The sequence below is a fragment of the Melanerpes formicivorus genome, unplaced genomic scaffold (assembly GCF_026170545.1).
Source record: "Melanerpes formicivorus ecotype bairdi unplaced genomic scaffold, bMelFor1.0.p_v2 SCAF_2, whole genome shotgun sequence".
In the NCBI taxonomy this organism is placed as follows: Eukaryota; Metazoa; Chordata; class Aves; order Piciformes; family Picidae; genus Melanerpes; species Melanerpes formicivorus.
In genome coordinates, this window is record NW_027142354.1 from 50,072,039 (window position 1) to 50,098,312 (window position 26,274).

The 26,274-nt window shown below is 40.3% G+C and overlaps 1 protein-coding gene across 2 annotated transcripts; it reads right to left on the bottom strand.

Moving 5' to 3' along the window:
• Window positions 1–4,135: 4,135 nt before the first annotated feature.
• LOC137451872 (alpha-1B adrenergic receptor-like) lies at window positions 4,136–26,057 on the bottom strand. Of its 2 annotated transcripts, XM_068159779.1 has the most exons (3): window positions 25,928–26,057; window positions 20,582–21,862; window positions 4,136–5,506 (listed from the first exon to the last, which is right to left on the bottom strand). In XM_068159779.1, exons 2-3 carry the CDS (start codon window positions 21,552–21,554, stop codon window positions 4,944–4,946), a joined length of 1,536 nt encoding a protein of 511 aa, XP_068015880.1. In that variant the 5' UTR covers window positions 21,555–21,862; window positions 25,928–26,057; the 3' UTR covers window positions 4,136–4,943. The 2 variants fall into 2 exon arrangements, with proteins under 2 accessions (XP_068015880.1, XP_068015870.1); XM_068159769.1 differs by lacking the exon at window positions 25,928–26,057 and having other exon boundaries at window positions 20,582–21,978.
• Window positions 26,058–26,274: the final 217 nt, after the last annotated feature.

Below are 26,274 nucleotides of genomic sequence, written 5' to 3' on the forward strand. Positions count from 1 at the left end.
ATAAGAAGCACTTTTGTGATAGCTGAGTGCATTGAAGCCTAATGGGTTTAATTTATGTGCAGCTGGGCTGTAACAATACTCTGTGAGCCATTACAGCTGTGCCTCTCAACTGAATGGCTCTGTACAGCCTCTGGTTAGTGATTAAGCTCCACACAGTAGTTTAACCTGGAGAAAGTCACAGTTCTTTATGAACACCTTCTGTGCTAAATGGCAGCAACTGTGGAGGCAAATCTATTTGCCCACAAAATGGGTTAATCAGAAGGTCTGTTAATATGCATTAAAAATATGCGTGATGGAGTGTAGTTGCCTCTGGTAGACCACCATCATCTGCCAATTGCTGTTTCACTACATTGTGGATGTTCTGCTTGTCAAATTCATTTTTGCTCAACTGAAAAAAAAAGGGGCTAATATGGGCTTGTCCCACAAGGTTTGATGATGATGCTGTTGCCCAAGTAGTTTTTCCTTTAAAGGGAAACACTGCAACAAATGAAGGGCTAACAAAGGGAAGAAGGGGATTTGTATGACCTCATTTGGGATAGCTTTGTCTGGTGGAGGTTGAAAAAAACTCTAGTCGTAAAAAAGAAGATTTTACTCTGCACTGGGTAGGCCACACCTTGAGTACTGTCTCCAGTTCTGGGCCCCTCAGTTTAGGAAATATGTTGACTTGCTGGAACATGCCCAGGGAAGGGCAACAAAGCTGGAGAGGGGTTTGGAGCACAAGCCCTATGAGGAGAGGCTGAGGGAGCTGGGGTTGTTTAGCCTGGAGAAGAGGAGGCTCAGGGGAGACCTTATTGCTCTCTACAACTACCTGAAGGGAGGTTGTAGCCAGGTGAGGGTTGGTCTCTTCTCTCAGGCAGCCAGCACCAGAACAAGAGGACACAGTATCAAGCTGCACCAGGGGAAGTTTAGGCTGGATGTTAGGAAGAAGTTATTCATAGAGTGATTGGCCATTGGAATGTGCTGCCCAGGGAGGTGGTGGAGTCGCCATCCCTGGAGGTGTTTAGGAAGAGACTGGATGGGGTGCTTGGTGCCATGGTTTAGTTGATTAGATAGTGTTGGATGATAGGTTGGACTTGGTGATTTCAAAGGTCTTTTCCAACCTGGTTAATTCTATTCTATTCTATTCTATTCTATTCTATTCTATTCTATTCTATTCTATTCTATTCTATTCTATTCTATTCTATTCTATTCTATTCTATTCTATTCTATTCTATTCTATTCTATTCTATTCTATTCTACCATCCCTGGCTATGAAAAGCCTTACATGACAAGATATGTACCTGACCTGGAAAAAGCTTGGACAACAGACATATATATTTGAGAAATGTTAAGAATCCTTCCATCTTGGATTTGTAACAGCTACAAGTTGTAGGCTCTCCAGTCTTAAAATGTAATTGAGTAATGATTAAGAATGAGACATAGTTAGAATTCTTTCTGAATTATATCTCAGATTTTGCCCAAACTTGTTCTCACTTCTTTCTATTATGGGTGATCTGCTACAGTTTGTCATTCCTTCATCTCCCTGATGCCAGGGATTGTAAGAGATGATCTCTTGGGATGTAGTTTAATGAGCATGCTAAGAGAAATGAGCCTGATGTGTCTGTCTTAGAAACGACAGAGCATATTTGTTTTGATTGCTTGTGATTATTTCCAACTTTCTTGTTTTCCAACTTCAATGTTATGAATAAACTCTTTTCCCCCTTCTTGTTTTCCCTAGTGTCAGAAATCCCAAAGCAGAGTTTCTCTTAGTTTCCTGTTTTCTTGTCAAGGCAGTGTAACCTAGTCATGTCCCTGGGGAGATTGCCTTTAACATACTTTCAGGACTTGGGCTTGAGGAAGGGAAGAACTACAGAGATCCTGTGGCTCTTGAGCCATATACGTTTTGCGTGCAGTTCAAACATGGTTCCTGTGCTAGGCAGGACACAGGAAGAGCTGCAGTGCTGTGGCTGGCTGTGAGGGAAATCAAGCTAGAATGGATGGGTTGAGTCCATGCTGCTGTCCCTGCAGGGTCCAGCAGCCTTCCCAGCTCAAGCTCACAGAAGATCAGTGTAACTCCTGGGAAAAATATTACTGTCTGCCTGTGGAATGTCTTCTCTTCTCTACTCTGAGGGAGGCTGAGGGAGCTGGGATTGTTTAGCCTGGAGAAGAGGAGGCTCAGGGGTGACCTCATTGCCCTCTACAGCTACCTGAAAGGTGGTTGTAGCCAGGAAGGGGTTGGCCTCTTCTCCCAGGCAACCAGCACCAGAACAAGAGGACACAGTCTCAAGCTGCACCAGGGGAAGTTTAGGCTTGAGGTGAGGACAAAGTTCTTCACTGAGAGAGTCATTCATCATTGGATTGTGCTGCCCAGGGAGGTGGTGGAGTCACCATCCCTGGAGGTGTTCAAGAGGGGATTGGACGTGGCACTTGGTGCCATGGTCTAGTCATGAGATCTGTGGTGACAAGTTGGACTCGATGATCCTCGAGGTCTCTTCCGACCTTAGCGATACTGTGATACTGTGATACTCTTACAGGCTTATGGGACACATGTCTTGGGCATTTTGGCTCTCTGAGGATTTTGGTATATGATTGATAAGGTTAGGGGCACTGGATTTTCTAAATGTCATGTGCTATCTTGATACTAATGCTCATCTCCTTCTCCTGATCAGTTACAGTGATTAGAGAAAGCTGCTTTTTTTGGTGCTAAAAGGGCTGAAATTATAGAATCATAGAATAGAATCATAGAATAAATAAGGTTGAAAAAGACCTCAAAGATCATAAAGTCCAGTCTGTCACCCAAGACCTCATGACTACTAAACTATGGCACCAAATGCCACGTCCAATCCTCTCTTAAACAACTCCAGGGATGGTGACTCCAGCACCTCCCTGGGCAGCACATTCCAATAGCTAACAACTCTCTCTGTGAAGAACTTTCTCCTCACCTTGAGCCTGAACTTCCCCTGGTGCAGCTTGAGACTATGTCCTCTTGTTCTGGTGCTGATTGCCTGGGAGAAGAGACCAACTCCTTCCTGTAGATTAAAGATAAAGCAGCAAGGAAACTTTCTTTGCAGTTTTTGTTAAACTGTGTAAAACTGTACACAGATGATAGGCACTCATAGGTCACTTCAGCCCAAAAGTGTCTAACAGGCCACTGTAGGTTTCCTCCAAAAATCATAACAATGGATTAGAAGTACAGTTCTCTGCTATTTAGAGACCCAAAGAGGACAGCTTCATGCTGGTATATCATGGTTAGATTGAATATTCTTCATGGCAGCATCAATATGTGAGCAACAACAGCTTGTTTGTCTGTTTTATAATACTACATTTTATAAGCATTTTCCTTTCAAGAGGAAATTATGGCCTGTCCCAGAATTAAAGTACAGTTATTAAAAAGGGACATTGGCCATAACTTCAATCAGGATAAGACTTAAAATATGCTTATGTGAGCATAGGACCATGGGAAGACTTTGGAACATGACTTTCCTCTTGTTGCTCACTGAGCTGGGGGATAGTTCATCTAACCACAAGTCACATCCACCCTGTCAATTTAATGAGAGAATACACTTTAAGGGAAATGAGAGGAAGTGGCTCTCCCTTGGGGCCTAGCATTGTTAAATTGCCCCCTCATGTTTTTAGTACATCTGTTTATGGCTCATGCTGTCTTTCAAGCTTTAAAAAAAATGACAGTAAAATTCCTAATAAGGAAAGTCTCAGTTGGAGGAAGGAGAAAATACCAATTTCCACGGTTTGTACCACTTCATGTAAAAAAAAATCAGTCACTAGTTTCATGATTCACACTTAATTGAAAGATATGAAAATAACATCCAAACATGACCTAAAATGTCCTACAAGATATTCTTAGTAATTCTGTTTCAGTGCTGTGTTACTGAGCTAAAACGTAGTAATGACAGTGAAACTTACACTACTCCATTGTTTTGACTTTCTCTTCTCATCTGAGTGGCAAAGTAAAAATCTTCAAATGCATGTCACAATGCTCAAAGTGTGCTGATAGAACCACAGGCTCAGCCTATTTGTCCTAACACTGGCTTTTGGGCTTCCAGCGGTCAGTGCTCTTTTGTGCTCTGCCCACGACTCTGTTTGTGAGGTATTTGGAGTGATTTATTGTTGCTTTCAGAAATCAGATCCTCTGGCAGCCTGTATGTTTGCAGGGCACTTACTAACGTTTTGAAACATAGATCACTGCTGGTATTTCCAAACTTTCAAAAAGAATATATGGTGAAGGATACAGAAGTTACAGGTGTTGGTGATATGAGGATCATGGATGTGAAGCAGCTGCAGAGAGATACAAGAGTGTCCTAGGAGTTACAATGGCTAAGTTAACCACTATGAGTGTTTTATTTGGAAGTGAAAACTGCAGTGAAGGAAGCAGCTGAATTCCAGTCCTATAGTAAGAGTGCAAGTGTTTAAATTGTTGCAAAATTACTTTAATCTTTGATGATGTTTTCAATTTCTAAAGTGCTAATGTACAGTGAAGTACAGCAACAGAAAGAGTTTACAGGAAAAATCAATGGCAACCAGTATCCTGGCGAGGTACAAACAACACTTCATTGCTCATTTCCATTCGCAGCATCCATACATGTGTCTAGCACATGTGAACACACACAGAGCCCATACACAGTGCCCCTGCCCACCCCCATGCTTATACACTCTGTCTATATACAGATTGGTTGGCTTCCACAGCTCTTCCACAACAGCTAAATAATTGTATGTACACTTCCCTGGGTTTATGCAGCACCTTCCCTGCATTCTGTTTTTACTTCAGGAGCCTCTCTGGCAATTGTCTGGGAGCATGGTTAGCCCCTACACTGACACTCTTGTGACATAAATCTGCCTGTTCCTCAGTGGCTTCTTTCTAGTGCCATATGGAGAAACTGTGCAAGAGTCCATTTCTTCCAGTGGGCTGAACATCAAACAGTTCAGAGAGCAGACCATTGAGCATCTGTTCATTCCAGTGTCATGTTTGCTCTACAGTTGGTTTTGCCATTCAATGTGTCACAGATGGCTTCAGGGTCCCCGTTGCTGGAAACCTGGCTGCCAGCAGGAACATGGCCGTTGCGCTCTGTTAAGAGATTGAAAGTAAAGAACTGGCATGGGTCCTTTTGTCTGCTGCCTTCCTGTAAGGGAGACAAGAAAGAGCTGGAGTTTTTCCATTCCTGTAATGTGCACATCTCCATGTGTGGGTGAGAGATTTTGCTCAGGTAGCCAGGGCTGGGAGATGCTGAAGACAATGTTCTTTGACTGCCACTTAGGAAACTCCCGCTGTCTTCCAGAGAGTCCTTCCTATGGTGTTCAAAGGAACAACGATTCCAGTTTCTGTAGCTGTAGGTCCAGCACCCAAACTGCTTTCGACGGTGGCATTGGCATTTTAGGATCTGTATAAAAGCCCTCTTGAACTCTTTGCTTGAGCAAGGGTAGATGATCGGATTCAAGCAGCTGTTAAAGTAGCCAAGCCAAAAAATCACCTTGAAGATTGTTTCAGGGGGCTTCAGAGCTGAGAACAGAGATCCTGTCCAGAAAAAAAACAAGCAAAGACAATAGCTGAGATAATTGGCTTGTCTTCCTTTAGGAAGAATAAAAGTCCCATCAGATCACTGTTAGAATCTGTTTATTAAAAATGTTTAGAATAGAATAGAATAGAATAGAATAGAATAGAATAGAATAGAATAGAATAGAATAGACCAGGTTGGAAGAGACCTTCAAGATCATCGCGTTCAACCTATCAACCAATCCAACAGCACCTAAACAACTAAACCATGGCACCAAGCACCCCATCAAGTCTCCTCCTGAACACCTCCAGTGATGGTGACTCCACCATCTCCCCGGGCAGCCCATTCCAATGGGCAATCACTCTCTCTGTAGAACTTCTTCCTAACATCCAACCTAAACCTCCCCTGGCACAGCCAGAGACTGTGTCCTCTTGTTCTGGTGCTGGCTGCCTGGGAGAAGAGACCAACATCTGCCTGTCTGCAACCTCCCTTCAGGTAGTTGTAGAGAGCAATAAGGTCACCCCTGAGTCTCCTCTTCTCCAGGCTAAGCAACCCCAGCTCCCTCAGCCTCTCCTCATAGGGCTTGTGTTCCAAACCCCTCACCAACTTTGTTGCCCTTCTCTGGACTCATTCCAGTAAGTCAACCTCCTTCCTAAACTGAGGGGCCCAGAACTGGACACAGTACTCGAGGTGGTGTGGCCTAACCAGTGCAGTGTACAGGGGTAGAATGACCTCCCTGCTCCTGCTGGCCTCACTGTTCCTGATGCAGGCCAGGATGCCATTGGCCCTCCTGGCTGCCTGGGCACACTGCAGGCTCATGTTCAGCCTACCATCAACCAGTACCCCCAGGTCCCTCTCTGCCTGGCTGCTCTCCAGCCACTCTGACCCCAGCCTGTAGCACTGTATGTTGCTTTCATTTTTGGTCTTTTGGTAATAAAACATTATATTTTTTTTTATTTTTAAAGCTAATAAGGAAATGCCTTCTAAGAATCTGAAAGCTAAAGGAACACATAAATAATGTAGAATTAAAAAAATAAAAGGCAGTCCTTGTGTCTACATGTACATACCTGCTGCATTAACATGTATTGATCCTAAGGAAAAGTCAAACTTCTGTTGCCCAATCTGTTGCACAAAGCACACACGGAGTAAGGTTGTTCCTTCTTCAAAGAGCCTTCAAATGTCATTTTGGAACCTAACTGTTCCGTGGCTACTTGGAAGAGGTATGTTAAGAGAGACCATATAACTTCTAATACATTCTTTGGCAGCTCCTGAACATTGCCCCATCTATCTAAATTATTGTGATAGAACAAATCTCTTGAAACCTAGGTTAATTGTGGTACTTCCCATATTCTCAGGCATTCATAAAAGTGGTGTAACCCAAACAGGTTACTTTATGAATACTTCCTCAAACAGGTTATTTTATGAATACTTCCTCCTCTGCTCACAACCCAGTAATTTCCCTAAAGAGGCTGCCCAAATAAAGAACTCATACCGGGAAATCCATTTCCTGTACTTTTAGTATTATAAACATGCAATTGATCAGCTAAATTTAGCAATTGGGCATTATAAAACACTGTATGACATTTTAAAAGCAAAGCAGGCATTCAACAGTTATCCAGCTGGGAAAACACCTTTGTGTCAGGCTCAAGTAGTCAAAGAGTAGGGAGTCAGGAGAGAATTCTTATGTCAAGAATTGTAGTGGGATTTGAAGGGTTTTTCAAATGGATGGTGACACTCAAGCCTGAATGTCACATTTCTGAGAAGAATGGCCTTTTTAATTGGAGTGGTTTCAGATTCCTTGGGCTGTAAAAGCAGCTGAGTCAGTTGTGGCTGTTAGGATGCCTTAGTGGGGAGGGATATCATTCTAGGCATATTTCCCATCCCATAGCAATGTAGAGGGCATGGCTTGGGCCTCAAAACTATGCAAAAGGTGTCCTAGGTTCTTGGCTAAATAGCTCTTATGGGATGCAGCAGATACTGCTGTTTATCTAGATGACAGTACTGGACTGGTGCTGACTGTAGGAGTCTGAGACTCCTTAGATCACAAAAAAGGGAAAGCTGTCTCAGAACAGAAAATAAGATTCTGAGACGGCATCAGCTATATGGAGAGACTCATCTTCCCCCTCAGCTGGACAATAGGAGTCAGGAAAGATCCTGTGAATCCACTAAAAATAGACTTTATTTCCATAGTAGTGTTTTGGGATGCTGCCAGCTAGAGACAGCTCTACCCATTACCTCAGAGCTAAACCCTTAAGATTAAATTTGAGATTTTAAGTTACAAGGCTCATAGTGTTTCTTTCATGACTCCTGCACTTTACTGACTTTTACTCCATACACAGGACTCTTGTGCTTTGCTCCCATGTCCCTTAATTCTTTTTTGCTGCTGCTGATTTGCAGGGTTTGACTGATGCCTATTCTGTCCATCTGATGGACATCCTATGTCTGTCCCAACTGATGCTGCAGAAAGTACAGAGTACACTGTCTGACTTCAGAGAAACTATGAATTGCATTTGATAAATTTCCAACAGCACTAAAAACTGTTTTGTGAGTGTTGCATACTGCTTGATGACAACTCATCTGATTCTATATAACAAGCTGTTAAACAGGTGTCAAATTCCTATAAACATTCAGGGAAAAGTTGATCTAAGTTTATAGCAGCAGCCAAGATGAGGAAGATGCTCCAAAATCTAGATGCATAGTTGCAAACATTTTCAAGATTCATTTTCTAATTAATAATCCTTCAGTTTAGGGAAAATGCCATCTTTGTGACATTACAAAACAAATACCAAACATTGTTCTGTACAATAAGGAACATTTAGAGCCTGTACTAAAAATTTTCTTGTTTTGTTTTCTGGAACTCCTTTAAAATGTGGATTATGGAACATACTGCCTAAGAAAGGGTGTAAAAATCCAACCTTGGAGGCTCTTAAAAACAGAGTAGACACACATCTACTGATTTATGTATAGCTAATCCAGTCTTTGACTTGGAGGATGGCTTGAATGACCTTTTCAGATTCCTTCTAGTCCTTTCTCTGATGAACTCTGCAGAATTTAACTGTGATCGTCAGGAAAACATTATGGCTTAAGTTTTGGCAACCCAGCAGTGGTTTACATTTGCAATAGTGGAATCTCACTGGCACTATGGTCTTAGGTCCCTTGGTAAGTATACCCATTATGTAGGTTGAGGATTAGCCGTTACCAAACTGCAATGTTCAAGATAGATATTTACTTTGGTATTCTTCTCAGACCTTTAGAAAGTTTCTGAGTTTTTGTGTTCAGTCCCTCCTCACTAGGTGGAATCCCAGCTCAAGTTTTCTCCAGTGGGAAAAGAGCTGTTAATTATTATCCAGAAGGTGGTTTAGATGGATGTCACCAAGTCACCATACCTGCCCATACTTCTAAGTATAGTTTAACTTGGTGACTGTTATGCAAAGCTCCAACTAGATTTCACTATATAAAGTTATAAAACGTATATTGATAATACTTACTATTTTTAAGATTATTACCTTTTCCCCTACCTTGTTCTTCTAATTCACAATATCTTTTGTTTATGCACACATGCTTTACCCCATAATTAACCCATCAGGAGCACACAGCTGAGTCTATTTTGGTACCTTGATAAAATGATAAAGCAAAGCCTATTAGACACAGTCTCTAAACATCACACTAATATTTCCTCCCCTAGTCTCTGACTACTTTCCCATTGCAGCCTGATAAACAGATTCAATATTTCCCTGTACTGATTTAGATTGCCTTTCAAAATGGCTGGACATTTTTTGCATGTGATTATCTCCTCAGTGATTTATTTGTGATGGGGGCAGCCAGAGTGACTTCCCTACTTCCCTACTCAAACTGATCATCTGCTGATCCTTTATGGATTCACTCTAAGAGAATGTATATTTTCTATTCTCTTTTATTTTTCTGTGCTAAACTGTGATTTCCTAAATGTAGCACCACAATCTTACCCCTAATTGCACCATTGACACTAATGAAGCTCTTGCAAGGCCTATGTCCAGCACAAATGGAGAAGAGGAAATATTTCAGAAACTCAATCAACTTGTTCAGTTGTGATTGGCTTTTGACCATGCTCACCGGACCTCATGGAGTTACTCAGTTTGGAAATGCACTGAGCAACAACAAATATCATAAAAAGAAATTCAGTCTTTTACTCAGTAAAAGCTAATTTCATTTAGGGGCTGACTGGTTCTTTATAATGAAGGCTTAATTACACAGAAAGTAGATAAAGCACCCCCAGTGAAATTAGGGAGCATTGTGGGAAACAATTTGCCATATTAATTGTCTTCACATATTCTACAGAATATCTGGCCAGAACACCACTGAGACATTGAAATTCAGAGTCCACTAGAGTCAGTGGGAGTCTTTGAAAGCCTTTGTAAAGGACAAAGCCTCATAAGGACTTCAGTGGATTTTGGGAGTCCTTAAAATAGAAGGGTGAGCAGCAGGAAAATCTTCTGGACTGGCTTAATCCCAATACTCTTAATTAAGAAAAACTCTTCACTGAAGAAAGTTTTGATGTAGCCCTCTGCAGAGGAGAAACACACTAAACTCTTAGATTCTTTTCTGTTCTTTTATTTTTCTTCCATCCCATTACCTGCTCCTTTGCTACCTCTCATCGCTGACTGCTGTATTTGTGGGGAAGGAAGGATGGGAAAGTTAGGACCTTCTATTTATTATTCTTAATATAAGAGTTGGCAAGCTTATTAACAAAAGTGCAATACACAAAGACATGTTTGAGTTTTGACTTCCACGTTATGGAAGAAAGAACTTATCAGCAAATTTAGATCTGCCAGTGCAACCAACTAACTGGACCAAACTTCCCAATCTACTTCCAGGAGGAGAGAGAAAACTTAACTGCTCTTGATTATTTTGGTTGTCTCCACTGAATACACTCCAGTTTATCATTGTTTTCCCTGCTTGGATGCAGTGTGCCAGACACAGTCTAGTGAGTATTGAGTAAACCAGCATAACGGCTTCACTCCATCTGCTGGCTCTGCTCCTGTTACACAGCCCAAGATGCTTCAGCTTACATCTGGTAGGGACATTTGAATAGGTTCACAACCTATGTTAATGTTTGCGTGAGCTATCTTCATGGGTGAAGGTATCTAGGCTGTATGTAATTTCAAGAATGCCATTTATTTATTACTTGTACCCTGTGGAAAAATAATTTACACTATTACTGTTTTTAAAATCTAAAATTGATTGCATTCTTCTCTGCTGTCTGCCTTCTTTCTAATAGCTCTGCATTTCCTTTTTTTTTGCAGCCAAGCATGTTCACTTTACAGTTACTCATTTCCTCTCTTCTTCTTAACGTTTAAATATTTATTTCTACTCTCCTTATGTCTTCTTTGGTTTTTACCTCCAACTGCTAATCTCTTTTCTAGTCATTTTTGTTATTATCATTAACTTCCTATAAATGAACAATTATTTTGTAGTAAGTTGTGTATTTGATACCAGCTAAGTATCATAGTATCATAGTATCATTCAGGGTTGGAAGGGACCACAAGGATCATCTAGTTCCAACCCCCCCGCCATGGTCAGGGACACCCCACACTAGATCAGGCTGGCCAGAGCCTCCTCCAGCCTGGTCTTAACCTCCAGGGACAGGGCCTCGACCACCTCCCTGGACAACCCATTCCAGGGTTTCACCACTCTCGTGGTGAAGAACCTCCTCCTCACATCTAGCCTGAATCTCCCCACCTCCAGCTTCATTCCATTCCCCCTAGTCCTATCACTACCTGAGATCCTGAGAAGTCCTTCCCCAGCCTTCCTGTAGGCCCCCTTCAGATACTGGAAGGCCACAATTAGGTCACCTTGGAGCCTTCTCTTCTGCAGACTGAACAGCCCCAACTCCTTCAGTCTGTCCTCATAGGAGAGGTGCTCCAGCCCTCTGATCATCCTTGTGGCCCTTCTCTGGACATGTTCCAGCACCTCCACATCCCTCTTGTAATAGGGGCTCCAGAACTGGACACAGTACTCCAGGTGGGGTCTCACCAGGGCTGAGTATCTACATTACTATCTACATTACTCATAGAATCACCACTTCTGTTCAGAATTGAGTATTTGATACTTAGATTAGATAATAGTTGGGCAGAAGTACTGTGAGTTTCCCGGAAGTAAGGAGGAAAATTTTGAGTGGCTGAGTTTTGGGTTCACAGGTGGTGTGTTTAGCTGCCTGTTACCAAAAAAAATCATGTTTCAAAATCTTCTAATTTCAGTCTTGCTTAGACGAGAGCCAACCTAGAGTGAGTGCATGTTCCTGTTTACTGGGACAAATACAACATTATTTTTTATTGAAACAAACTGCTCTGGAGGTATTTAACTACTTTGCAATGTGTCAGTTGATATTCCAGTAATAGTGATCTAGCTACAATAAGTTACGTTGTGGAACAGTGATGGGGTAGAAGGAGAGCTTTGCTATACAAATTTTTGTCATTGCCTTGAGATGAAAGAAAATCCGTAGAATCTGATTCTACTTGTCTTTATATGCAACAGGCAGAAAATGAATGGTTTTAAAACTTGCAACACTGAGTGAGGGTATTGATAGATTTAGAGACTTATAGAATAGTTTGGATTGGAAGGGACCTTAAAGACCACCTAGTTCCAACCTCCCTGACAAGGGCAGGGAGACCTTCCACTAGACCAGGTTGCTCAAGGCCTCATCCAACAAGGCCTTGAACACCTAGTTTGAACACATAAAAATGAGAAATAGAGAACTTCTAAGTATTTGTAAGTTTCTTAGAATCTGGTCACATTTAAATAATTGATGTAACCTCGGATGACAAACGTGCAATCTTTCATTCAGAGGAGGTAATTATTCCCTTTTAGTGCAGATTGGAGTCATTCTGACCAGAGTTAAACCGGAACTTTTCGACATTCCACAGAAGAGAAAATTCCAGTGTTTTAAAATTGTGCTGATGGAAACCACTGCAAAATACACAATGCTAACAAATGAATGCTGCAACATGGAAAACAGGAAGCTTCAACAATATCAACCCCTGTCTTTCCATTTGTTCTTGAGAAGACAGCTTTTGTAAAAACAATTATTGCTTTGTGAGACTTTTTTTTTATGATGGAGCTCATCCTTCCTGTAAAAAATTACTTCAGATTTGTGATGTGAGCAGTGAGAGACTTTCCCAGAGCTAAGCAGTGGATAACTGCTGATGGCCTGGCCCTCGAACCTGCGCTTCTCTCCTGCAGCTCATGCTGTAATTCCTACTGCAGCCGTAACTGCTGGTAGCTGCTAATGGCTGAGTTATGACCACTTCCTATCAGCAAGGAAACCTCACGTGCTAGATGTGTATAGCTAGTAAAATTCTCCCTGTAAAAGTAATAAGCTGCCTCTGGCCCGAGCTGTTGAGTTTACAGAATGCAGAAAGGATGTGTTTGTCTTTTATTTAAGCTTTCTTTCTGCGGTCCTTTTAACTACATGCTTAGCCAAGTCAGCGTGCCAAGGTTTTAAAGCTAATTGGATTTCTAAAGCTTCTGATTTCTTTCCTTCCAGCATTCAATGTTTGTTTACATTCCCCTGGACTTATTTAATACGGAAAAAAACCCCACAGTTTACAAACAGTAAAGGATGAAATAGAGACTATGATTATAAAACTAGGAGTTGATCAAGCTAGGAGGGACTGCAGGCTTTCTGGAGAAGAGAATTAAGACAACAGTGAAAAAACATCTTAAGAAGTAAGGAAAGCTTCCAAAACCAACAGGATAAAATTAAATAAAGAAAATTAAAGGAAAGATGGTTAAATTGTAACTACTACAAACACTAAATGATAGCTAGCAGTTGGTTATGGTTTTTGAGCATGTTGCCTCTGTGGGATGTCTAGGGCTGCATATTCCAGTGGTAATATTGCGGGCTAGAGCGCACCGTCGGAATCGCAGGAACCCCACAGACATCAACACAGTGCAGATCTGCACTTCTGTGTTTGGAAGCAACTTGTGTGTGTGTTGGGGAAAGGGCACTTTGCAGTTGAGGAAGAAGAAATATGAAATAAAGAATAACTGGCTAGATAATGGTATTGCAGAAAATAATGTGGGCGAAACAGAAATATCAAAATGTCACTGCCGCAAGTAAGGAGTTCTCATTCTTCATTGCATTAACAGCTCTGTTACACGTATATCTGAGGATCTAGGCCAGCTGTGAGGAAAACTGTCCTGGTGGTGGTGAGGAATTGAAGTCCTAGAAGTGATCACCTATTTCTTTTGCTGAAGCCTTCTAGCCTATGGTGAACAGGCACTTGTAAGGGGTCACTCAGCCAGTCTTTAGCCCCTGAAGTTTTCATTTCCTTCTTTTCCATTTGAGTCAAGAAAGTAATACAGAGAAATCTCCCCTAACTGTCCTGAGCCATTCAAAGAGTGAAATAAATGCCTGCAAATCAATACACTATTGGTATTAACTAAACTCAATAACTCATACCAGTCTAAGACCTGACCCTGTGTAGCAACTTCATAAGGAGTCAGATAAAATAGCAGATACAAACAAATGCAGAACCTGACCACAAAGTGTACATCTCCATATGGATATGTTGTGGGTAAGAGAAAAGCCTAAGGAAAACACTTTTCTTGCTATCTCATAGACTGGGAAAGGTTATTGTTTCTATTTACTTATCCTAGTTAAGATTCATAATTTCTCACCATCCACACTTTCTGTCCCTGATAAAGGATGCCTCATGTTTCAGATGAACAAATCGCTCTCTGAGATCTACATGAATTTCATACGCAATGGCTCAAATCTGAGAACCTTTTAAGGGCTCAAAAAACAGACCCTTATCTAGAATGTCCAAAATAAAAACAGGACTTTATCTCCCTTGACACTTTGCTGATGGAAGTTGTAGTTGTAGTACATATAGGTATTAGATATTTTTACTAAACCCCAGAGCTGCTACACCATGTACTACAAGCAATTTCAAACCAGAACAGCTATATCTGTATTTTCCAAAAGACAGTGCCTGTCGCTGTATAGGGACAAGTATAGACAAGTATAGACAAGTATAGCTGTGTAGAGCTAAGTCCAGATTTTTTCTCCTTGCAGTTTTCTCAGCCTCAAACAAACTACACATTCATTTCAGGCACTTTCCAGATATTCTAAGGTACATGACAATGTATTCATTCACAGGTACATAACAATATTTTCTCACGGATACACAGCAATACTTTTGAGGTCAATCTCTTCTTGGCCCATCAAAGGGTCTACAGATTCATCACCATTTCCCACAAGTGCCTATATATTTAACCACAGAACTACTAACGTTAGCATTCCTGGCACTGTAAGATCGTCTCTGATTTATAGACAGAAGAGAGAATCTGTCAGTTCCAGAGATCCTGCTCTGGTCTGCAGTCCATTACTCTTCTTCCTGTAGCATCATACAAGAGATGATTTTAATGCTCTAAATTATTGAGTGTTTAAAATTATTTTTAAAAACTTATGGCACAACAGACCATTTGCAAATTGCTATTTAGAGGAGCTATAAAAAATAGAAATAGGACCTTTATTTATAGGGCCCAGAAAGAAAAAGAAAGAGGAAAGATGTATGAATTTCCATTATGTTTTTCCTCTTTTATTACTTAGAGACTTAGCTTTTAGTTTCTGGTTGTCACTTGGAAGCCCCTCAAAACAGTTCAAAATCTTGCAGTGGGCTATGGAGGAGTACTTTAGTGAGGACATTAAAAATCTCATAACCTTTTTGTTCATGTCTATATTTCTCAGGTAAGTACACTAAAGAATATACAGCTGAGATCCTGAGATATGGCCTCAATGCTGTAGAACGCTATGCACGTGTACAAGTTTAGTCAGTGCTTTCATCAAGACTACCAACCTGAGCAATAGCACGTGTTTGCAGTGTTTCCTCTGAAATGATTACTTCTCTCCTGTCTTTGACTTCAGTAGGTTTGAGATTTCCTATTGCTGCCCAGTGTCTCAGTCCTGAGGGTTTTTTTTTTCCCCTTGGAGCTTTCTGATGACCTGAGATAGGAGTTGCTCTCATCCCTAAGGTTGAATAGTCAATGAGTTGATTCCTTTGTATTTTTCCTGTATTTCTCTACATATTTGTTTTTCTAACACTGAACACTTTAAGATTTCCCTTTGTTCCTTTGACCTGCAAATCAAAAAACTCCATAGGCAGTACTCCAGAATTTGTGCAGTTTCATCTACTTCAATAACAAACAACTCTTGTTCTGACAAATAGAAGTGTGCAAGTAGATGGCCACTGGCATTCTTTGCAAACCAAAATGTTTAAACCATGGCTTAAGCAAGGCTATTTTAGTTTTCAAAGAATAATCTTGAAATAATCTAGTCCTCCACTTGTGATGAAATGTGCTGTACTGGTCATGAAATGCCCTTATGATGTTTAGTTTTATAGGAATTGGCTAGAACATAGGGGGAGATGGTTCCTGCTATCATCTGTGGAATTGAACATTGTACAAAAGATTGACCTGCAAGTGGGCAAAGGGTCAGATTGCCACATAGATCATTAATTTGTTCAAATTCTGTATAACTATTAACCTCAGAGCATCAAATCCAGTGAGCTAGGCTAGTTAGGGTGGAAAGAGGGGGCAAGACCAAAATAAGATGAAAGACAACTAGACCTGAAGCTTTGCAGAAAGCAGAAACCAGTAGCACTGACAGCACTGGACCTAATGCCTTCAAGTGTTTCCCATGGGAAACTGAGTGGCCTAATTTGGTATGTTTGGTGCAGAGATTCAGAGGCTGGCCTGATGTAACATAAATCTACATACTGTACTTGAATAGCATTTTATTTTAAGAATAATTATGTATTGCCAGACTGAGAGCATGCAGATTTTTTTTTATGTTCCTTTTTAAATTATTTTAGAGAGGTTTCAAAAGCTCAATATATTTAAGGGTAGTCAAAACAGTTGTGGGACCTTATCCCACTGCCAGTTAAGTTACAGGAATTTTGTTTCTGACTTCAGTGTATAAGGTCACAGGTTTTGTTGGAAGAGAATGACTTATGCTCTAAACTGGGAAGTGAATAATGCTCTGCTGATTCAACCCCCACAGATCTCCACTGAAGCTAAGCAATAGCCTGAGGAAGTTAATACACTTTGCTTGAAGTACCAGAGGTGGCTAGTTTTCTCTTTGCAAAGGGGGTCTGTAGGTGTGAGGAGACTGGTAATCCCACTCTGATATCTCAGTTAACAGACTAAACTTGTACGTAGAAGACAGGGGAAAACATATGATCCTTCCTTCTATTTCACTCAGCATTTTTCAGCAATGCATGTTAATATAGTCCTGATGCCTAAGAATGGATCTGTATGAGGGGGGCAGAAACAGTTGTTTTTAAGAAGCAAGATATTTACTCTTCAAAGCTGAGTCACTGGATTTATGGTACAAGAAGTTGTCTCAAAGACACATATGTCTTAATTTGATATTTTGTGCTGCACCACAAATAATTCTGAGTGGCAACACAACTGTTTACAAAGCCTGTGGAGCATTTACCAATCTGCACAAGGATATTCTATAGCTCTTTTGCCGTCTGGAAAGAGCATCTGGTAACTACTGGAAGAAGAACAAATTTCTCACATGAGGCTCTTTGATGCAAGTTTTGCTGCATCATCAGGTGCTCAACACTAAAGGCAGCATGGTTCAGTCCTACAAAAAGAGACTGTGGATATTCTTTGTGCTGATCATTTCACAGTGCTCAGTGTGTCATAGTGTCAGTGCTGTAATTCCTCTCTACAGCTGTATGCAGGGTGCTGTCAGAAAGCTTTCCTTGCAAAGCCTTTTGATTCTTGCTTGAAAAACACTCTGTGTCAGTATTATTTCTTTTTCTTTGCCATGGAATTTTTCTTCAAGCAATATCCCTACTTTCAGCACTGCGTCAGCTCCCAGTCTGTATCTGCTGCCTGATGCAGTAAACCTTTGCCTGGGATATCAAAATGAGTAGCTGTGGAATATATTAAAATATCAGAGTAGAAGAGTTATCATTTTGTCTGGGAAAGTGGTTAAAAGAGCTGAGAGCACCTCTAAATATAAGCAGATTTTCTAAGACATAGTTTCAAGGTGTTGCAGAAATAACATTTACTGACTTGTCAGATATTTTGTGGTTGCATCCTCAAAAATCCAGAACTGCTCTGCTAACTCCATTCTGCAGAGTCATGGTATTACTGAGTGAAACACCACAGAGCAAAATAAAATGGTAAAGATGCTGATTTGAAGGTATGATTTGGGTTAATGGTGCAAATAGAAGGTGTGGAAAATACAGGCTAAGGAAGAAGCCTAGCCTTCGAGTATAGTGAAGGGAAATATCTAGTCTGCACTCAGTAACAGAAAAGGTATTGTAGTTTGCAGTCTTACACTAATGAGTGAGTAGGTTGTGACTAAAGCAGCCCAGGGCACCTATGCAGAGTTTTGCAAATCATCAATCTTCCTTTAGAATAGAATAGAATAGAACAGAATAGAATAGAATAGAATAAACCAGGTTGGAAGAGACCTTCAAGATCATCGCATCCAACCTAAACTAAACCAACCTAAACCTAATCTCTTTGGATTTCATACCATTGTGTGCTTTTTGTAGGGTTTTATCAGCATTTCATTTAATTTTGTGACTTGATTGAAGAAACAAAGGAAATGATTTCTGGTATGAGGGATGCAGCACACAGCAAGGTCCTTAAGAAGTCTTACTTCACTGATCCACCCTCTTCTCCAGTTAGGATCGGCTTCATTGTGCACGTCAGGAAAAGGTCTTTTCCCCTCTTGTTTTAGTGAGCAATGCTTTAGTCATCCCTGTCATTAATTAACTTTACACTGATGCCCAGAGGTGAAATATACAAGGGTTTGGAGCACGCTAAATATGTTTCAAAAAGAGATCAGGGACAAGGAGCAAACCCAGCTCTATTTCTTGTCAGCACCACAAAGGGAAGGTACCTACTATTTAGATGCATTTGGATACTCTACTGTGTACAATGTATATCTTTTTCTCCTTTTTAGACTAAAGGCTGTTTGTTGATCAGGAGTTGGTCCTGGGAGGGTTTCTAGGCAGAGAACAGGAGATCCAGCAGACTGTGTAATGACAAGGTGGGTTTTTTTTTCCCTCTTCTAAGTCACATAATGGCAACTTTTTCTGAACCTCATCTCTGTGGGTCACCAAGTACTCACAGCACTGAAATGAGCGTCTTGGGGGTTACAGGCACTCAGATGCAGGTCAGTGGTTTAGCCTCTCAGCCCACCCAGGACCTCTGCCATCAGACAACATGCTGTAGTGAAGGCACTCAGCCTGTCACCTCACTACTGCCTTCCACACAATTTATATGAGAGACAAAATCTTATTGTGACAAGCAATAAATTCTCCACTCCAGTGTCTCGAGCAGCAACTCATTAAACCTCTCAAAAAACTCAGGGATTTTGAAATAACTTCTCAAAGGGAAAACTGACACTCTTTCAAGAAACTTAATTGGTTCTCACATTGCTTCTGCCCTGTGATCATAATGTTTTGCAAGGTCTGGTCTGCTCTCTTGTTTGTTCAATAGTGTCAGTAGCTATACTGGCTTCTGTGAGCTAAAGATGTTCTCTGCTGCATTCCCATTCATTCCCATTTGCCTTTTTTTTTTTTTTTTCTTTCTCCACAAAGTTCTTTTCTTAACTCAAAATTGAGGACAGAGTCTCCCTTATCAAGGGTGATCCTAGTTGCATAGTGACCTACTAGCTGCATATCCAGTACTACTGCTGGTACCACATGGTGAAATCATATTTATATCCACAAGTATTTTTGCAACAGGTGGAAACTTGCTCTATGTTATAAACTTTCTTAAAGAGCCAGCAGAAGGTTTTAAACATTAATAGGTGAAAAGAACTTTGCTTACAATTTTCCTTCCGTTTGGAATTCTTCATATCCCTAACATTAGCTTTATGCAGATCTTGAATCATAAAGGTTTTGAAGTTTACAATACTTTGGTATCATAAATCACCCTGCAATAGCTTTAAGGAGTTGTCTTGCAGTTAAGAGTCTAACCTAAATATCACATTTCAGCATGAAAATTCACATTTCAGTAACCAGGTTGCTGAACTCTGTTTTCTACATCAGTCTGTAAAAATATTTGTTTACTACTCAAAAATGTTTTGGTAGGGTAACCAAGTAAACAGAATACAGAAAATTAATAAATGCTTTTCCTCCCTTTCCCCACCTCTTTCCATATTTAGGTTTCCAGATTGTCTGTGTCTGGACATATATTTTTGAAAGCTTAGCAATTCAATGTCTTTAGCTGTTTCACTTCAGAGGTAGTGCTGCTGTTAAAGATAATACAAACAAAATTCACAAGGACTTGGGAACACAGAGCAAATTAGAAAAAGCAAACAAGAAGCCACATCAAATGCTTCAATAGTGTTTTAAATTTGAAAGTGAACAAAGTGGCTGCCAAAAGCTCACATGGCAATCTCCTGAAATGCCTGAACCTGTTGAAACCAATGAGAACCTTTCTGAGGGGATCAGTGGGCTTCTTGTGTTTGCTTTTGGGATTTGATCAATGATGTTTGAACTGAGAATTGTAACTTTTTCATCTTCCCAAAGCTCAGGGGAGTTTTATACCTCATCATTAGAGCAGATTCACTTCTATTTAAGACACCTAATAATGCCAGAAGACCTACTATATTATAGTCCAAATATTTAACAGTAAACTAAGCCAAGAAAATTTCAGTGCTGGAACTGTTTTTGTGTTCTTATCTAGATTTTTGTTAAAGTGCTCTATTAAAATGCTTCTGAAACGAAATTAAATTCAAACAAAGACCACAAAGGAGGATGTAATATATAAAAGCTCTGAAGATAAGTGTCCCCTGATTTGACTGACATTTGCCCAGTCACTGATAAGGACTTACCAGATGAGCAGGCTTTCTGCAAACTGGACACTTTACAAAGTTTCAGCATGACTCTTTGAAAAAGCCAACAGCAGAAGTAAATTACTTTCACTTCCCTTCCTTTCACTGCAGCTCTCAAATTGGTATCTACTTAGCATTCATCTGATTTTTTTTTCTGTGGTATTTCTGTAGTAGACAACTAACCTTCTTCACAACTAACCTTCTTCCTCCCCCTCCCCTCGTAACCCCTGGATGAGCAACTTACCTAGTGGCAGAACAATGAAGAAAGGTAGCCAGCACAAGATAAACATGCCAACCACGATTCCCAGCGTCTTGGCTGCCTTTTTTTCTCTAGAGAATTTAAAAAGTTTGAAAGCTAAGGAGCTCCTGGGATTGTGACCCTTGGGTTTGGTGCTGTTTAGTGTGTCCTCGTGGATGTTCTTGTAATGAATCCGTAAAGTCAGCTCCTTAGAGTTGGACATTTCTTTCATAACCCCAGCTTCCAGGTTTTTAGTAGTCCTTTTTGCCACTATGTAGACCCGGCAGTACATCACGAGGATGACGATTAAAGGAATGTAAAATGACCCCAAGGAGGAAAATAAAGCATAGAATGGTTCTTCAGTGATACGACACTCTTTATCATCCTTGGGTGCTGGCTCTTTCCAGCCCAAAAGAGGCCCAATAGAAATTACCATGGAAAGGACCCAGACACCTATGAGAGCTAAAATTGCCCTTCTCCTCGTTACCAAAGTTGGATACTGGAGGGAATAACGCACCCCTATATATCTATCTATAGAAATTGCACACAGGCTTAAAATAGAAGCTGTACAGCACAGCACATCAACTGCTGCCCAGATATCACAAAATATCCTCCCCAAAACCCAGTAGCCAAGGATTTCCAGTGTGGCAGAGAATGGAAGGACAGTAAAACTCAGCAACAAATCTGCTATTGCGAGGTTAATTATGAAATAGTTTGTAGGGATTCTTAAATGTCTATTGCAAGCAACAGAGAGAATTACCAAGATATTACCTACAATAGCAAACAGTATAAAGGCACCTAGGATAAGTCCCACAATTATTGCCCTACTGATATCCAAGGCAGGTGAATCCAGATTGCTTGCTGTCTCATTGGAGTTGTTTGCAGAGAGGTTGCCATTATTTAGTGCAGACACTTTCAAATATCCAGGTATTGATGAATTCGATTTATCACCAAGGTAGGTAGTCATCTTAAAAATCATCCTCCATAGCAAGCTGTGATTGGATCCCTTGCACAGCACGCAGATGGTTTGAGTTCTGTTGAGAGTTATCTCTTTACCCAAGAAGTTGCTGCAAAGCCCAGGACAGGTTTAGATTGAGAACTCATCTCTCCAGCAAGCTGTCAGCCACGAGCTTGTGAAACTTGCACAGCGTGAAGTCCTCTGAAGCCTGTCAGAAATAATAGGCTGTGCAAACTTGCTTAATTTCTCATACGAACTCATTTAAACAGAAATTAGCAGGCAGGAGTCTTGGCTGGAGTCCGAAAGTAGCTGTTTCGATCATGACGTCCCTGGAATAGAAGACAGGTTTACTGTTTTCCCTTGTGCACTTGTGGTTCTGTTGGAAGGGTGCCCCTGTCTAGCTGCTGTGACATGCGTCTCCAAGAAGGGTTTGTCAGCATTTAGGCAGCTCTGCATGAGCTGGCTGCCTGTGCTCACACTGCATGTGCTAGTGACATCACTGCGGCCGGCCCCGTCACAGCGCTAGAGGGCAATGCAGTTCAAGTTAAAACTTCCCGTATCAAAATCTCAAAGCTAAACAAATGGAATATATCAATCTTAATTAAAGCATTTGCCACATAAATCTGGATTGGAAACCTTTAAAAATCCAATTTCATTATCTGAGGAAAATATACTCGGTGGGATACGGTGAAAAAAAGCAATTTCAGTACAAAATGATCTAGCACCCTTAGCCTCTTGCTCACCAAAGAAATGTATTTATTTTGTAATTGAAGTGAATTACATGCATTTTAGAGAACTGATCATCTCCCACCTTCTAAGGACAAATAGATAGGTTCTAAAAATCCGTAGTTTATTCACAGATTCAGCATTTAGTGTTGTCATATATGGAGTAGTTTGTTTCTAATTGTAAATAAAGAGAAATTAACAGATGATCAGAATCAAAATCTCTATTAAGATCTTTATGTTTGTCGTCTTCTCCTGTGCAGCACACACATCTCTCTGTAGCTCTGGGAAGAGCTGCCCTCTTACAGTATCCTATAATGGAAAAAATAAGTAACAACTGAATTATTTTTCAGAGAATAGCCTTTAATGCTGAAAATAGAGGTTTCTTAGTTTCTTCATTTTGTGTAGCTTTGAGTCACCAGGTAGGGAGAAATCTCAGGTCTTTGTAGTTTGGTGCCATTAAAAACAAAAATGAAAGATTAGCTGAACATATAACTGCCAAAATAACTGTTCTCAACTTTTTGTCGTCACATTATGTCCTGCAGCTGTTGTCTGCAGGACTCTGGGTTACTGTATATTGATTTTCCTGTTACAAAATGTACTATGTTTAAAATAAAAGGTTCACTTTTAATGAGGCAGCTATGGCTGGAAGTTGCAGCTGAGTGCAGGTTTTAAGGACAAACCATGTAAACAAAAGCTCTGGTTGAATTTTATTTGAGGAGTGTATGGCTGATGTTTGTATAGCCCTTTCTAGCAGCAGGGACTAGAGCAAAGGACTATAATTCAAAAACTTTTCTTTGAAACATTTACAAGAATGACATGATGCCATGTCATGGAGTCACTGAAGGGAAGAGGAACAAACACTCAGTTTATGAGCTTAGTCTCAGCTTTTCTGCCTCCACTCTCTTCAAGGCAGAGCTTTCACTGCTAATAAAAGCAGTTAGCAGCCTTTGATTTTGGATGTGTACCCTTCACACTTACCAGTCTTGCTGTCCTCCACATAAACACTCTTGAGTTTTGTTTGTAATTTCTGATTTTGTTCCTCTGCCTTGTCTGTCTAAAGCATGAATTCCTCAGGCTAGAGGACAAAGAGGGAGACAAAGGTACTGCTCATCTCTTACAGCCATACCAAGAAGTGATGTGTTTTCACATCTCTGTTTACCAGTCTGTGTAATAACATACTGGCTGAATAGTCATGAGGCTCAGCTGATTAATGTTCACAAATTGCTCTGAGTTCTTCACTGGCAGGTGCCATAATAAAGCAGAGTATTGAAACCCAGACATGAATGTTAACTCTTCACCTACCTTTGGATGATTCAGAGTAGGTATTGTGAAAACAAGCTGCTTTTTCTGCCAAGTTCAAGGCAGCACTTCAAGCTACAGCAATCAAAAACATCTCATCAGGGAAGTGCAGATTGTGTTCAATGCAAAGTTGCTTTTGTTCAGATGAACAATTTTCAATGAAAAAGTAAATATAATAGCCTGGAGATTCTACTTCATATTACTTCAATAATGATGTACAGCAAGATAGGATATCCTGTAGCTAGTTAGTGTACTTCTGCTGGGAGCTTGCTGAAGCAGCAGAAGACTGGACACAGACTGTACATTTGAGAAGACATGAAGAATATCTTCATGTGTTCTTAGAGTAGTTAAAAAATTGAAATATGATGAACTTTTAAAAGGTATTTTGTTGTATCATATAAATGATACAAAAGGAGCCCTGTTGTCATGGCTCAGTTTTGTACAGAGCTGTGTTCCTTTTCTTCTTTTACCAAGTGATGTTAAAAATATGTACTGGCATTTTCATATGATTTCAGAAACACAGCACAAGTACTTCCAGAGCACTTTTGCAACACCACTGAATAACAGCACAGCCTGCTCATAATTGGGTGTGGGAGGATGAGCCAATATAGAATTTAAATGAGTCTATCTGCATATAGTTTTATATCATTCCTCTTAATTATTTGATTTAATTAGAAACTCTGATAACTCACAGAAATAAACAAATTACTGAATTAAAACAAGGCTACAGTGTCAGAAATAGTTTAGCTTATTCCCTCTGACTTGAGGAATATCATGAACATGCCATCATATTTGATACAAGAGTTCTTGTCATGCCACCACAAACCAGTAAGCCTTCCTCCCATGACAGTAGTATGAAAAGCAAGAATCAGTGAAAAGGACATTGGATGCAGCTATAGAAACATCTAACTTCTCTGACCCTGTCTCTGATACTAAAACATTCCCAAGTAGAATGAGGAGGTGGGCTAGGGAAAGTTTTCATATGATTATGGCTGCATATGTAGGCTCTTGTGCATAAAATGCATGTGCAGCTCAGAAAAAATGTAAGGCTGATTCTTTGGTACTAGATTAGTTGCTTCTCAAATACGTCTACTTTGTAGATAGTGTTAGTCATTAAAAATGAACTGATAACATGATGAAACTCTTGTCTGTTTTTGTAAGAAACCTAGCTACATAGCTACACTTATTTTATTGCTTTCGTTATCAATTGCAGATGATGCAAAATGTTACTACGGTTTTGGCACAAGTATTTGTTCTGAATTCTTCTTTCTTTCTCTAAGAACCACTGGGCAATACTTAAAATCCAGAGACAATATGATCTGCAAAATTTTGTCCTTTGTTTTCCATTACTGCTGATTAGCAGAATTTTGTCCTTCATAGGAAACCTATTTGACTTAGGCAGAATTGTGAAAAATTTCCATGGACTTCGGAAATCCACGGGGTTAGAGTTTCATAATTAGGCAGCATCTAGTTTCCTGTGAGTGTGCACAACACAAACCCTGAACCTCAGGAAAGAGTCAATGTCTATGATGAGAAAAGAAAAAATGCATTTAAAATGCTAATTTTCAGCTGTCCAGGGATGATATTTAAAAACTTATGGATTTTTTTTTCCTTTTGATTAAGAAAAATGTATCATAGGATTGGATTAAAAGCTAAGGTTGTCAGCTTGAACTTGCCAAAAGAAGGTTGCAAACATTTGCTGTTTTGTGCAATCTTTTTTCTCTTGTGAGCCAGTGCTTGTCATTTTTATGTAAATAGAATTTAAAGAGCATTTTCTAAGTCAAATGTAGTGAGGGAACTAAAATATTATGCTTTTTATGTTGTCACTGGCTCTTAAACCCTCTTCCAGATTTAAGTTTTGCAGGCCCTTTTCCCACAACAAAACATGCTTTTTCTTACACTGCTTTGGCTATACAGCTCTGCTAGAGCTGTGCTGAAGGCTCCCAGAATTACCAGTTACTGATACCCATCTCAAAAGCAGAATTGATGAGACTGATGTCAGTTCAACTTTTTTGAGCAGAGATTAATGGACTATGTGTTTTAAGTCTGTTAAAAATCAGTGTTTGGATGTCTGGAAAAAAGTATGTCCCTGTCTTAAAGAGAGAGAAAATAACATAGTCTCTCTGTCTCCAGCAGTGAGAGGAATAAGTGCATGTCTGTGTGTGTGTAGTTCTCAGCTTAAAAATGCTTGAGAAGAAGATGGACCCACTTCATGCTGCCTCCCTACAAAAATGTCACTGAGCAATTGAATTGTAAAAAAACAAACCCAACTTATGACAGTACTGCAAATTGCATCCTCTCTGAAGGCAAACCTGGGTGTCTGGGACAGGTTTGGGACATGCTGCTCTTCTAATGCAAACTGCACTTACCAAAAACCATGGGGCCAATTTGGTGCACAGGTTCTCCTCAGGTTGCCATCCTGCATGTCTCCTGTCAGAGTCACTCCACAGGTGCACTGAAGGGAGGAGCTTTAGATAGACAGATGCTGTTTTGTGTCTTCTGCTCTGAATAATCTTGCTTGTCTTTCACAAAGTACACATTTTGCAACCAAACACTGCACTAAACAGACCCACAAAGAGCAGATAGGGGCATGACCTGCTAATCTTTTTCTTAATCTGTTTCTTTCTTTGTGTATCCCAACATCATAGTAGCATCCTGGAGGGGCACAGATGACTGCAGGCTGGTCCATCCTTCCCAAAACAGGAGAAATAAGAGT

Coding starts and splice junctions, on each gene's coding strand:
- LOC137451872 (XM_068159779.1), bottom strand. CDS start 21,554: ATGATTTTTAAGATGACTACCTACCTTGGTGATAAATCGAATTCATCA. Junction 5,507..20,581: donor CTTCATTGTTCTGCCACTAG/GTAAGTTGCTCA, acceptor TTTTCTGGACAG/GATCTCTGTTCTCAGCTCTG.